General features: G+C 36.7%; 1 protein-coding gene across 1 annotated transcript in view; it reads right to left on the reverse strand.

Moving 5' to 3' along the window:
• Positions 1-14899, reverse strand: part of LOC141903569 (uncharacterized) — a 122134-nt gene that overhangs the window by 53479 nt on the left and 53756 nt on the right. The window contains exons 10-11 of the mRNA XM_074791747.1: positions 14192-14317; positions 6975-7094 (exon numbers count right to left, since the gene is read on the reverse strand). Of these exons, the coding sequence (XP_074647848.1) occupies positions 6975-7094; positions 14192-14317 (246 nt within the window). The remainder of the gene's footprint in view (positions 1-6974; positions 7095-14191; positions 14318-14899) is intronic.

Here is a 14899-nt window from a genome sequence, read left to right on the forward strand (position 1 = left end):
TTTACCCAAAATATCGTGATCGGCTTATTGGGCGGATACGATCTGACATAAAAAATCTTTTCCTGATCTATGCCACTCTAATGCTCTCAATGATCGTCAAAATCAAGAAAAGTGGTCGATGTTTATTTGAGGTCATTATTTACTACCAATTATAATCTATCTTGAACTATTTTATTTTTACTTTGATTGTTCCATCACCGCACAGCGGCAATGGTATACATTTATATAACGCGCGAGTTCATCGTACTACCACGTGTCAGTTCATACATTAGTATATATGCAAATCAGCAGTGAGCCGCGTACTGCGTGTATGGCTGTGTGTATAGTAATCAGCTGAGTGAGTCTATATATAGCACAGTCACTCGGCGATGATAGTATACACAGCACTCTCACACATCGGCGGGCGCTACTGTCAGCCTCTTAAATCGTCAATTAAGACGAACTAATTGACAAATCAGTGAATTAAAATCTCTGATGAAGGGCCGCGGCTTATTGGGCGAAGCTTTATGAAATCCATGTATTTTAGGCTAAAAAACTGCCCTCGGCTTATTGGCCGAGTCGGCTTATTGGCCGGAAAATACGGTACTCTGCGGCAAAGACCACATGTGATAACGTAAGAATGCACTTTAAAATGGCTCCAAAAATCCTCTAAACTTACCCCTTGTGGGCTTCACACCTGATGGGCTCGTCATTTGGCATGGATACACATTTGCATAATTTTTTTTCCAATAAAGAGTAACGGATATTTCTTTTAAAGATCACGGAAACCTTACTTTTCTCATTATATATTTTTTCTACTACGCGTGCCAAACAGCTTATTTTTCCTCAGTCAATCTGAGTCAGCCAGTGTTTACACAAGGCGGGACCCAGCCGTTTATCTGGCTGTGTACACAGCACTGCTGTCTCTAGGGGGTATTCCCAGAGAGTACAACAAACTGCACAGTTTCTATGAACTACTTACGAATGTATCAGTGCGCAAGCCCATGTGAGGACAGTGATGGGGATAACACGTGATTACCGGGTAAAAGCGAAGAGCCAAGAAGTAACATAACTCATAACGTGTCCAGCGTTTGTGGGAGATTGTTACGTTTTCGTTTTTCATTTTTGATAAAACAAAATAGAAATGCAAATCTAACTAGTTACTACCGCGGTTCAAATTTAATGCGTCTGTCTCACGCACATCGAATGCACATACGTATTAATAGCAGCTCCCTTCTTTTCAAGTGCAACTTCTTGTAGTTGGATGACTATATGGTAAACTACATGCAGTAAAGTGTATTCACAATGAGTTGACAGGCAGTTTTTTGACCACAGAGGTATCAATTTACAGTACTGAACTCTGATGCATGTTGTGCCAGTTAAGTGACTTGTTGCTATGGTTTTGTACACAGATATATCGCATATTTTTGTAATATATTTTCACAGCTTGGCAATTTCACAACTGGAATAAAATTATTTTCGTAGTTTTCACTCATAGAAGTGGCAGTATCATATCTAGAAGATGGCAATAACTTCAATCTTCTGCCCAGTCATATTTTGTGGATTCATCCATATTATGTACCAAGTTTGAATCTGGTTCAGAATCATCCAGTTCCTGAACTTCGCTGAAAAAGCTGAAACACTGAAACGCTGAAAAGAAAACGCTGAAATTTCACGGAATTCCCGAAAAACGCTGAAATTTCAGGGAATTCCATAAAAACGCTGAAATCGGCTAGGAACCGACAATACACGCTTTCGAAAATTTTTCCGGTGCCGGTGTCTGCTGCCAAGTCTTAAACCGTGCTTTAGTTTTACCTGAATTTTCGGTTATATAGATATGCCTACAAGGTCGTCGTCTTCAGCTCCGTTCAACATTTTCAACTGGCATCAGACCACAATTAGGTTAGTAGCTCAAATATGCGTAGCGCTGGACCGGACCCCCAAAGTAGTAGCTAGAGTAAAGAAGAGGTCCCCCATAAATGTTGCCATAATTTCGGCAAATGGGATAGATAACGAATTTCGGTTATATGTATGAAATCCATTGGTGCTGAGAGGCAGATTGATGATGAAAAAAGTAATTTCCTGGAGTCCAGGCTGGACCTTTTCTGCTCGGAATAAGGGTACCAAACACAGTGGGGCATTCCCTTGGATATTCGGCTCGGATGTACTGGCATAACTGTACTGGGGTACCCCTCATTTCTAAAGGTTTGATTATTTCAAGTTAGGTTGGGTAGGCCTATGTGAGGCAAAAACCACTTCAATGCGTCGCTAAGATGCTGGCATATGAGCCATAGGCAGGATTTCCCCTGAATTTATGCGCTTATTTATGAACTAAAGTCACGAATGACTCACTTTTACTATAGGATATAAGAAGATTTTGGAATAGTGGTGTGAGCTAAACTATTGATCGATTGATGGATGACCTCATTTCTTTGACAAGAGTCGGAATCTTCGGTAAATCAGGAGGAACAATTGTTCAGGACACTGTGTAACATGATACCTACTAGCCAAAAATTAGTTCATCAAAACTACATCAGTTCCAAAAACTACAATCATGCTCCCCAAAAATGGAAAATTGAAAAGATAATATTTCTTTTTCATTTATTTACATTCAATTTGTCTGTGCATCATGATATAAATTGTTGTTATTGTTTCATGAGCATGTACCTGTATGAGCTAACAATGAAGTTACCACTTAATTTGAATAAAATTCTTAATTACAGTAATTCTAATTCTCAATATTTGTTCTTCTCATTTCCACGTTTCATACAAGTAGTAGTTGAATGAAAGTACAGTTAGGCTGAACCTGATAACCCATATTAAGTGCTAGCATCGAAATTTGATTATTTCGATTTTATTTTTGGTGTCATTGATATTCGTAAATAAAGGTTCAACTGTCATAGAACTTAGCATAGCTTCGATTGTGCTTCATCTTTCTACAAGGAGGAGTCTCAAAGGGTTGTCCCCGGGAAAAGGTCAAATCTTGGGTTTACTTTTTTAACTTGCTGGAGACTACCATCTGCATTCATGCCTCAATTTGTCTGGCCTATAAGAGTCAAACAACATTTTCCCATACACAGGCTTGGCTTTACTGTAGATGAAGTCTAGGCACTGCACACTGTGGATTAACTGGAACTCTAATCCTTCAAAATCAAACGAATCAACAAGAAAATTCCAATAATTGAACGTTTATCTTACTATATTAATTATCAGCTTAAAATACACATTATACATTCTGCTAGAGTACACAAAAGAAATCAGTTCTACATTTTATCAGAATGTCTATTATCAAGCGTTAGAGCCATAGATTCGCTTAGCTCAGGCTCGAATTCTGGTTCCATAGCTTCATATTCTATTGAAATCCCCTTGGTTACCTTTGAATATCGCTTAGCTTTAAAGGACTAAAAATTTGGTCCCAGGAAAACCAAGTAAAGTTTGGTCTACAGAACATCAGCTAGTGACTTATTTTTCTCTGGTTGAATCAAATTACTACAAAAATAGCGTTCGCATAGCCATTTTGTTTTATTTTTTTAAATTGTGTCCTGCTGCAAATTTCACCATTGAAGTGCATTAGTGGCATCTGATTGCATGAAATATTATCACTGCAAGTCTTTTCTCAGTATCTCAAATAATTGCATTATTCTTAGCCCGAGTCAAATAAGAGAAAAAGTGCATTCAAGTAGGAAACTGAGGTCCAAGGGAACAGTAATATGTAAATAAATACTGAAATTCAACTAATAACTTGAGATGACGTACTTAAGTCAAGAATTGTTCACAGTGTATGTCCATCTAAGCAAATGAACTTGGTCTATGATTCCTCCTTTTGTAGATAGTCTAAAAATAAGAATTGATACATTTTTCTAACAGATGGTATACCATTTCTTTAAAAAAAAACCCTGATAATTATCTCACCACAGCAAATAAATTATTCGCAATTGTTAAACCCATTCCAATTAAAGATAAATTAATTAAGATCCTTTTGTCCAAAAGCCGCATTATCATTATAACTAGCTATCAAATTCAACTTACCTCAAGTCTCAAACAACAGAGAATACCACAGTCGCCCAGTCATGCGTGACGTGTTGACAAAACAAATATGGCTATCATAATCATATTTTATATACATTTGAGATGTTCAAATAAGATTTTTTCGTCTTGTAGAAGTAAACCACATTCTTGGAATATTATTCAGCACAGTGTTTAAAGTTGGCTTGTACAGTTGTGAACGGGTTTTCATAGGTTTTTAGACTCCACACATTCTGTTTATGCATGTCTCTATAACCAAAAATTAGGTAGAGACTAAAGCACCGTTCAGGACTCGGCAGCGGCCCCGGCCAGGAAAAAATTCAAAACCTGTGTTGTCGGTTCCAAGCACGATTTCAACGTTTTTCGGGAATTCCCTGAAATTTCAGTGTTCTTTTTTCAGCGTTTCAGTGTTTCAGCTTTTTCAGCCAAGTTCAGGAACCGAGAATCATCACAGATATTTATAATGAATTTGTCAACCAAATCATTTGCATTTTAAACTGACTTGTGTTATAGTATTCAAGAAGTGAGTGGTTGAGATGCAAGTTTTGTGTGTGTGTAGTTATTCACTCTTGGTGGAAGGTCAGCATAGCTGTGATGGATCATTTAAGTAGCAGCTCTATGACAGCTCACAGCAGTAGCTGCTCTTTGATGTGGTGAAGCTGCCCGTCAACTCTGTGAATAAATTTTAACATTATAAACGCCTAATAGGAGCGTTTGAAGTTTTGTTGCACCCATAAGCATGTAATTCGTCGCCAACGAGTGTCGAACGCGTTCGGAACTAAACGCAAACGAATTACAGAACGTTGTTTGAAGGGTATATAAAACTAAATGCAAACGAAAAATGTTAAGTTTCTTCGAGGCTATACTGTAGACAATTCACTCAGAGGTAAGCCCTTCATGAGCCTCAAAACTTTCCATAATTCATAACAATTTTGGGAACCTAAATACAACAGGCTATGATAGTCATAGCTAGGATCATGGATACAGGCAAATGACGCATTACGGACAATTTTCTATCCAATTATCAGTTCTATATGATACAGCATTATGGGACTATATCCATAGCAGTAGAGATACTACGGGTGTTGTTCGGTGAACAACAGGATTTTTACTTGCGGCGATACCTAACGTGTCCCCGTTGTATATGCTGTGGTTGTAATTTTGTGGTCAACTATCAGGGTAATTGTTTCTGATTATCTGGGAACTGGGACAATTAGGTTTCTAATTGCGCACGTTAGAACTGATCGACAATCAGGTTACTGATTGTTGATTGTTTGCGTGAGAACTATCAGGGTCAACTATCAGGGTGCATTATTTCTGATAGTCGATTATTGACATGGAAATAAGTCAGTAAAATACTGGTGCCAAATACCGCTTTTAAAGTATTGTAAGCCTCCACCTCAGGAACTATTTACCCAATAACGGACTCGATCCGACCATTCCATTTCACATTCTCATGAGAAAAAAACGAAAGCTCTTCATGGAATATCATATCAGTTGATAGTCAAAATGGGCATTTTCAGAAATGCAGATGGCCACTTACAGGCCATCTCGAATCCGATTACCACAACTATCTGAGATTTTTTGGTTATACACAATATGCCCAAATTTGAAGATGATTGGTAAACAAGAGCCCCAAGGGGCACTATGGCCAGCCTGTCAGCTTTTCATCAAATGGCAAATGATGATGCACTCTGTGGGTTAAATTTGTCAAAATACACTCCCAGCTCAGAGTCAATACCTAATAACTTACACAATGTAGAATACAAAAGTAGCACAGACAGCGACTGGATCTGGCAGGAACAATTACCTCAGATAAATCTTTCTCCTTGGTCTTATTGATTTTAATCCCGAATAGAATTGAATTTTCTGAAATTTGCTCAATAAAACAAAATTGAATTGGATTTGATGTTTTATTTTGTTCAATAAAGTAAAATTGAATAGGATTTGATATTGTTTTTGCAGAATAAACTTTGATTGAATTTGTAGTTTGAGCACATGGCTAATTAGCATATCTAGGTCATCTATCCGATTTAAGAAAAAGCTATTTTTCCCGGAATTTGCACAATGGTCAATGATATTTTCTGAAGTGCTAATAAAAACATTCCTCCCAAAAACCAAATCAACTAAAGCTTTGACAGAAATCGATCTTGTAATACAATTTTAGATCTTAAAATAAAACCTGGAAGTAAAACAATAGACGATACCGCGGGTTCACGTGAACACCTGCTCATTTCTGCGGCTAAGCCAATCATAGAGGAGTCTTTGCTTTCTGATTGGCTTTTCAAAACCAATATTTTTGCGATCAGATATTCGCGAAGCTCATATAAATACTAACGAGGCCCTCTTTCAAAATTCAGCTACGTAGAGTTTGAAGAATGGATAATGCTTTAATGAATGATTTGTATGAATATATGCTCAGTTGCACAGTAAAAGAGCCTTTGCTCTGGAAACCATGTCATTTAAATTCGCTCCATTTGTATAGTAATAGGCTCAGCCTAGGGCTGGCCTAAAAATTTAAAAATTTGTGTCGATGTGTTCACAAATCTGAGGCAAGCATACCAGAACACCACTAACCCCATGGGGTACAGCATAAGCCTGAATAGTCTTCGGCCAAGCCGCTAAAAACTATGACAGTATTTGTCCATAAAATTTTCCTGGTACCAGCGCTTAAACTGTATCAATAGATATATAACAATATGCCATGAGGTTATCACCCATATGTCGAGTTTGAAAATGTATGACAGGGATTTGCCAGTCACACTCACCTTCTTAAATGAGAAGTTACTAGAGCAGAGATCCTAAGCAGAGATTTAGCCCCTGGCCACATTTGTGCTTTGACATTGAATTCCAGCACTACTTACAAATTACACCAATACCGAATTTCTTCACCAACAGCCCTTTGATTGCAATGTCGTTTTGGGCTAAGCCCTATCATACATACACATATAGTTGAAAAGATTTGATACCTTTAACTTCACATGGTTATTGTTGTTGTTATTAATGCTAAGTGAAATCTGTGTGGCTTTCATATAAAACAGCATATAAGCTTCTGATGATAAAACTCGTTGAAGAGAAACCGGTGCAACCTGAAAAGAAATCATACATTTTAGGTAAAACTATCGCCTGCAAATGCGGCAAAACGGATGGATAGATGAAATTAACCCTTGAGGGCTTCCTCAAGTGGAATATAATAAACGGAACTCCCATATTTTGTTCCCAATAGATACATGTAAGACACACAAGAGCCCCAAGGGGCACTATGGTCATCTTTTCATAAAATGGCAAATGATGACGCATTCTGTGGGTTAAATTTGTCAAAATACACTCCCAGCTCAGTCAATACCTAATACCCGTAATTTACACAATACAATCGTAGAAAACAAAAGTAGCACAGACAGCGACTGGATCTGGCAAAACTCAGATAAACCATTTTCCTTGGTCTTATTGATTTTAATGTGAAATAGAATTGAATTTTCTGAAATTTGCTCAATAAAACAAAATTGAATTGGATTTGATGTTTTTATTTGTTCAATTAAGTAAAATTCAATTGGATTTGATATTTTTTGCAGAATTAAATTTGATTGAATTCGTAGTTTGAGCATATGGATAATTAGCATATCAAGGTCATCTGCCCGATTTGAGAAAAAGCTATTTTTCCCGGGACTTTGCACAATGGTCAATGATATTTTCTGTAGTGCTAATAAAAATATTCCTCCCAAAAACCAAATCAACTAAAGCTTTCACAGAAATCGAACTTGAAATACAATTTTAGATCTTAAAATAAAACCCGGAAGTAAAACGGTAGACGATACCGGGGGTTCACGTGAACACCTGCTGATTTCTACTGCTAAGCCAATCATAGAGGAGTCTTTGCTTTCGGATTGGCTTTTCAAAACCAATATTTTTGTGATCAGATATTCGCGAAAAAGCTCATATAAATTTTTACGAGGTCCTCTTTCAAAATTCAGCTATTTAGAGTTTGGAGAATGGATAATGCTTTAATGAATGATTTGTACGAATATATGCTCGGTTGCACAGACAAAGAGCCTTTGCTCTGGAAACCATGTCATTTAAAATTGCTCCATTTTTTTAGTAATAGGCTCAGCCTATGGCTGGCCTAATAAAACAAGATCACCAAGGGACACTATGGCCAGCCTGTCAGCTTTTCATACAATGGCAAATGATGCATTCTGTGGGTTGTATTTGTCAAAATACTCTACCAGCACAGATCCAATACCAATAATTAACACAGTACAATCGTGTTTTCATAAGTATCACACACGGGGTGCTGGCAAAACAAATACCTCAGATCAATCTTATCCCTTGGTCTTATTGATTTGAATGCGGAATAGAATTGAATTGAATTTTCTGATATTAACTCAATAAAGCAAAATTGTATGGGATTTGATATTTTATTTGTTCAATAAAGTAAAATGGAATTTTATGTGGTATTTTTTTCGCAGAATAAATTTGATTGAATTTGCAGTTTGAGCACATGGCTTATTAGCATATCAAGGTCATCCATGCGATTTGAGGAAAAGACCAAAAATCTATTTGTATTTGATTTGATTCTTATGGTGAGGAGAAACTCGCAGCAGATACCCGGAACTACGATGTTGAAATACACATCAAATCATCGATGTCTACGACTCGACAGTCCTTTTAAAATTCAGTAATGAGCCTGTGGATGGGTAATATGTGCTGATGAAGAATGGGTTATTGTTAAAGTTACCGTTTGAAGACAGCGACTGAATGTGCAGTCTCGGACGTAATAAATTTGTTCATTTATGCTTGACGAGCAGCCTCCGCTGGATTTCGGAATGACGGCTCAGAAAAAACATGTCGCTTCATTGAATGAGGCCAAATTTTTGATGTTTACGGCCAGACAGTGCTTTTGTAACTTTGATTTATCATAATACCGGCGTAGTATCTGTAGATTGAAGTGAGCTCAATGGTATTAAACGGGTTTTATCGGAAACAACGGTAAGGTAAGAAAGCCTATGCACTTTAAGCAAAAAATCTATGGTATAAAATAATAATAATAATCACACGAATATCATTTGGGTTTTCTGTGAAGTAACAAAAAACCCTACATATTCCTCCGAAAAACCAAATCAACTAAAAAATTTCACAGAAATCGGTCATGATATACATTTTAAATCTGAAAACAAGAAACGAAATTCTTAATATAGACTTCCCTAAATTTACATGAGTGTATGTTTAATCAGCATCAAAATTAAACATTGGTACTCTAGAGATTTAAGAACAAATGAAAAGGACTGATAATTTATGGCATGAATTCAAATGATGGAAGAAAATTGACTTGTTGCCGACCGAAAATAAGGACGGAAAATATCAAGAAAATTAGGGGTCCAGGGACACCATGCCCACTTGGGAAGTGGTTTCAAATGCTCAACAATCTAACAATTTCAATATTCAACACCCCCTGGTGACCATATACAAAAACCAATGACCTTGAAACTCACCACAATCATAAAACATGTCAGCAGCTACGATTTTGTAATTGATTGTGATAACAAAATATGCCTCGTTACCAATTTAATATGGAAATACTAAGTTATTCTACTATTCAACGCCCCCTGGTGACCATATTCAAAACTCAATAACCTTGAACTCACCATAATCATAGAACATATCATGAACTACAACTTTGCAATTGATCATGGTAACAAAATATGCCTAGGTACCAATATAATAAGGAAATACTAGGTTATTCTACTATTCAACGCCCCCTGGTGACCATATAGAATAACTAATTTCTTAAAACTCACCACAATCATAGACGATGTCATGAGCTACAACTTTGCAATTGATTGTGGTAACAAAATATGTATTGGTACAAATATAATATATATTGTATTAAATTATATTAGATATTGTATTATTCAACGCCCCCTGGTGGCCATATACAAAACCCAATGAACTTGAAACTCACCACAATCATAGAACACGTTATAAGCTACAACTTTCTAATTCATTGTTGTAACAAAATGTGCTTAGGCCACACCAAAAGAAAACCCTGTTTCTCGGGCCCGACCGACCCGATATTTCCTCATTTCAAATAATTATTTTCGAAATAAAATAAAATTGCCTACCGACCCTATTTCAAAATTGTGGATGAAATAACTATTTTCAAAAATATATATGTGGCCGACCGACTACAAAGCTCTCCATTCTTGTAAATATTTTTTCTTTTTCGTGAAATCGTGATGTCGGCACCGAGACGACATGATAAAAATATCTTATTACATCGGATTTAAAGGGCACATGCCCACTAAATAGAATATCATATAAAAGTTATTCTTTAAAGTAATATGTTCACAAATTGTAAATATGCTACTGATTTCAATTTTAGTTTAGCCTTCCCTGAGAATTAAGACTTTTAAATCGGCAATTTCAGCACTTGCTCACTGTTATTGTTTATGTGTGCAGGTGCGTGTTTCTGACGTCATCTTTGTTGAACGCTAACTGTTTTCAGTCATTTCACTAGACATTGCAAAGGTCATTTTATCCTCTCAGAAGATTTTTAGAATTAATGAATTCTATACTATTGTATATATTGGTGCCGTCATATATGACATGATAAACATATATTAGTGGGTGTACTATATAGCTGTGATTAAAGCAAACAAATGATGTTCATTTTAGAGATTTTATATAGGCTACTGCGCACTGTGAGCACACACGTGCTTGTGTTTATAACAAAGATACCGTCAAAAATAGCGCCAACTGCGGGGTGTAGGTGAACTACGTAAACTAAGTCAAGAATAATTAAATGTCTAATTTAGAGCTAATCTGTCATCTTTGTTCGATCAGTCACATCTCAGGTTGTTATTTGTATACAAAAGTAGCATTTGGTTTACTAATCACGAAAAGTACAATTTATTGGGCATTGTGCCCTTTAACAATTCTATTCTGGATATGGTACTTGTGTGCTCAGACAACGTTGCTAATCAGATATTGATGGCGACCTTGGATTGTAAAATTCCAGGAATTCCGTATACAATATGTTATACTCCTATTCAAGATTTTGATGTTTTTCTTTTTATAAACAGTTTCCAAGTGTGAAATATAATACAAAAACATCAACTTCCCTTTATTATTGTGGTCGTCTAGCTGCTAATCATATTTTAAACTGGAAATTTGGTCCCGTAAAAAATAATTTACGGCGACCTACCCACTGTCAGAAGAATACCCAAAATTTTTTTTTCTATAAAAAGAAAAAAAAATTCCCTACCGACCTACCCATTTTGGTGATTGCCCGCCCGAGAAACAGGATTTTTTTTTGGTGTGGCCTTAGGTATCAATATAATGTCAAAAAACTTTTTCCCACCTACGAATGAGTAATAATGACACCAAGATGGCCGCCAATTGCGTCATAATTGGCTGATAAAAAATACCTATCTCAGGTATAAAACATCCCTTTCCAAAGAATACCCATCATTAATTGCAATGAGAAATGGCAGACCAGTAGGAAGCTTTAGGACTCAGAATTTGGGCCAAAATTGACATTTTTGGGCACTTAAAAAGGTCCTAGGACGACTATCTTGAGTCCGATCAGCCCAATTTTTGTTATGCTGATGGGCCCTGGCGGGTTTTAAATATATACGAAAGATCAAGGTTATTGATTAATGCGTCTTCAAAATTTCCCTCAAGAAGTTCAAAAACGTGTAAAAAGTGCAGATTTTGGCGAACAACAATGGCTGCCAGTCGGCCATCTTGATTCTGACAGGGCCAGTTTTTGGGCTGAAGATGTGTCTAGGGTAGATACATGTATAAACCAAATATCAAGACATTACCTTTTAGCGTCTTCAAAACTTCCCAAAATAACTGGATTCCGTCTATGGACGGACGACGGACGAAAAGTGAACGCAATAGCCCGCTGGGACTGTCCCAAGTGGGCTAAAAAATGTATTTTCTCAAATTATGAATGGAATTGCATACCTATCTTCGTCATTTATAAAATATACCTACTTTTGGCAGAATTTCAGCGAATCCGTGCTCCAAGTAATCAAACAAGAAAATTAATTTTAGAAAATTATTTGACGCCTGCGAAAAAAATGTATAATTTCTGGGCTAAGCTAATGTGGAATTGCAAATATGAAATCGAAGTTTTAAGAAATTTGGGGAATGATGAGATTTGGCGATTGGGTAGATGATACAGCGGGTCTTCGACTCTAGTAGTGGTTTAGATTTTTTTATTGAAAATTCTCAATAATTGATCGCGAACTTGCGACCGACTTCATTTACTTATGCCTCTAAGCTGGTCTGCAACTTCATTGCCTCCATGGTTGAAGAACGAGCTCTTCTGATGTCTGCTTCATCATGACTTCGAGCATATCGTGTGGCCTAGGAGCCGGCCCGGGCCACGGGTATGGCTGTCACTCGATATCCTAGAGTCTTGAGTCTGGGTGGGTTGAAGTAGACATTGTCATTTAAAATAACATGCTTATGTTGTTCTGTATGAATTACCCGTGTGTCATGTATGTTGTATTAATTTATTTTAAAACTTGTATTTATTGAATTTGGGAATTTTATCCCGAAATTTTAATGTAATAAGGATCAATAAAGAATTGAATTGAATTGTCACCTAATACACATGCCATCAGAGGACGCGGAGCCGTATATGATAGCTATGCTATTATAAATTGCTAATCTCACGAAACCTGCATACTCCTAATATCAAACATATTTTCTAAAACGTTTGAATATTGAAATTATATGTTTACACATTTTCATATTGACCACTTGTAGCCGCTGATGAAATTCACGCCGGCCCTACACACATCGTAGATAGCTTCGTCATTCCACCGGCATGCCCACGTCAGGGTCTGACTTTTATATCAGACTTCCAAATCGTGTATACATCCGCCATTTAACCGAATAATCCGATTTACTTATCATTTCTATTTATGCCTGCCGCTTCTGATATAATCATACATCCTTTACTATTACAATACGTCTTCTAATGATATTCAATGCAATATAACATTTCGACGTTCAAATATAGGTCATTATATAATCACAGGAAGCCATTCTACATCTATGTCAATAATATTTTGCCAGATAGCTTGTTTGTGTACACATAGACCTGTGACGTTTTGCACATCGATTTACGGCTGTCGTTTGTAAAATGACGCTGAATGGTTAACATTGTTTAGGTTTCATAATGGTAACGTTTTATAAGGCGTCAAAAAAGCCTAAGATGTCCCCCCTTGATTGAATCAAGAAGTTTTAATGAAAATCTGTCTATTGATACGATCTCCATCACACACAACTGCATGATGATTCAGCATGAATATACATGGTAAGGGGTTTTCCCCACTGACTCAAATAGACACTCTCCACATTCATGGTGTAATGATATCCTTTATTTCATACACTTTGTACGAAGTTTGTTTAAGTTAGACAATTTATTTTCGTAAATTGATCAATTTTCCAGATTCACTTCCCTCTTTCCCAATTTTACTGTCCTTCTATAAAATTCACTGCTTTTCACGGGTGCCCGCGACAAACCCTGGCAGTTGAATCATTTGCAGCTTCCAAGAAAACTTTAACTAGGCCAGGCGCGAGGCGCACTTTTCATATACATGCGCAGATCAATACACCACACTGCAGCGAGTCTGTGTCTAGCATGTGTATGAAGCATGAATATACGTAAAAGGGCATGTGTTCTTTCGAAACGAAACGTAGTTATAACAACAAATGAATAACTAAATTAATGAATAAGCAACGGATTCCGATGAAATTCAATTGGATAAGAGATTTAACACTGCATTGAATGTTTTGAAAGTTCCGAAGAGAAACTAAGCCTCATTTTAAAGTTATTTTGCACCAAAGCAAGAAAGTTTCATATGCGATTACAAAATGGACTTCGCTAAAGCGAAAGTCCATAATAAAACCGAGAAGTAAAACAGTAGACGATACCACGGGTTCACATGAACACCTACTGATTTATTATAATTGATATAAATTTTAACGAGCCCCTTTTTCAAAATTAAGCTTTGTAGTATTTTGGAGAATAGATAATGCTTCAATGAATGAAATGTATGAATATATGCTCAGTGGCAGTCAGAGGGCCATAGCTCTGGAAACCATGTCATTTAAATTTGCCCCATTTGTATAGTAATAGGCTCAGCCTACGGCTGGCCTAAAAACTCACATTTGAATCATTCATGCAGTACCAAGCTTGATTCGGAGCCTTTATGTAACAGTAATAATGACCAGAATTACAGCTGCTCCCCGAGTGCACTAGTACAGCATACAGATGATACAACACTGGCTCACCCTGAAATGATAACATATCTAGACTTAGTAACAAAACAGGGACATATACATAAAGCCCAAAGAACACGGCATGCATTGAATTTCATCCGTCGTGATTGTTATAGAATTAATAAATCTAAGAATAACAACACTAATTTGACCTGAAAAAGCAAAACTAGATGAACTAGAAGCTAGATACATGAAATGACTCCCCCTCAGCTAGTGATTGAGGGTCATGCAGGGACTGTGAAATTGTAATAGTATACATGTTCTTGACACTAAGTTTCATGTCACAAAAATAGGTTACAATATGACTGTGACAGCCATCTTGGATAAAATATATACATTAAAAACTCTGGGTCCAGTTCCACAGTCGTGAGTTAAGATTTGACTCCGAGTTAAAACATTGAAAATGAACAAACTTTAACTCAGAGTTAACTCTAACTCACAACTGTGGAACTGGGTCCTAGGGTTTATCCTGCTCCTGCCGGTTAAACACACTAGAGTAATACCTGTGGAAACCAAAGGTGATCTTTCTAGCCAAGAACATTTTGATTTATTGGCAATGGAACTGATAAAAAATACCCGATGTATTCAATACCCC

The sequence above is a fragment of the Tubulanus polymorphus genome, chromosome 4, assembly GCF_964204645.1.
Source record: "Tubulanus polymorphus chromosome 4, tnTubPoly1.2, whole genome shotgun sequence".
Taxonomy (NCBI): Eukaryota; Metazoa; Nemertea; class Palaeonemertea; order Tubulaniformes; family Tubulanidae; genus Tubulanus; species Tubulanus polymorphus.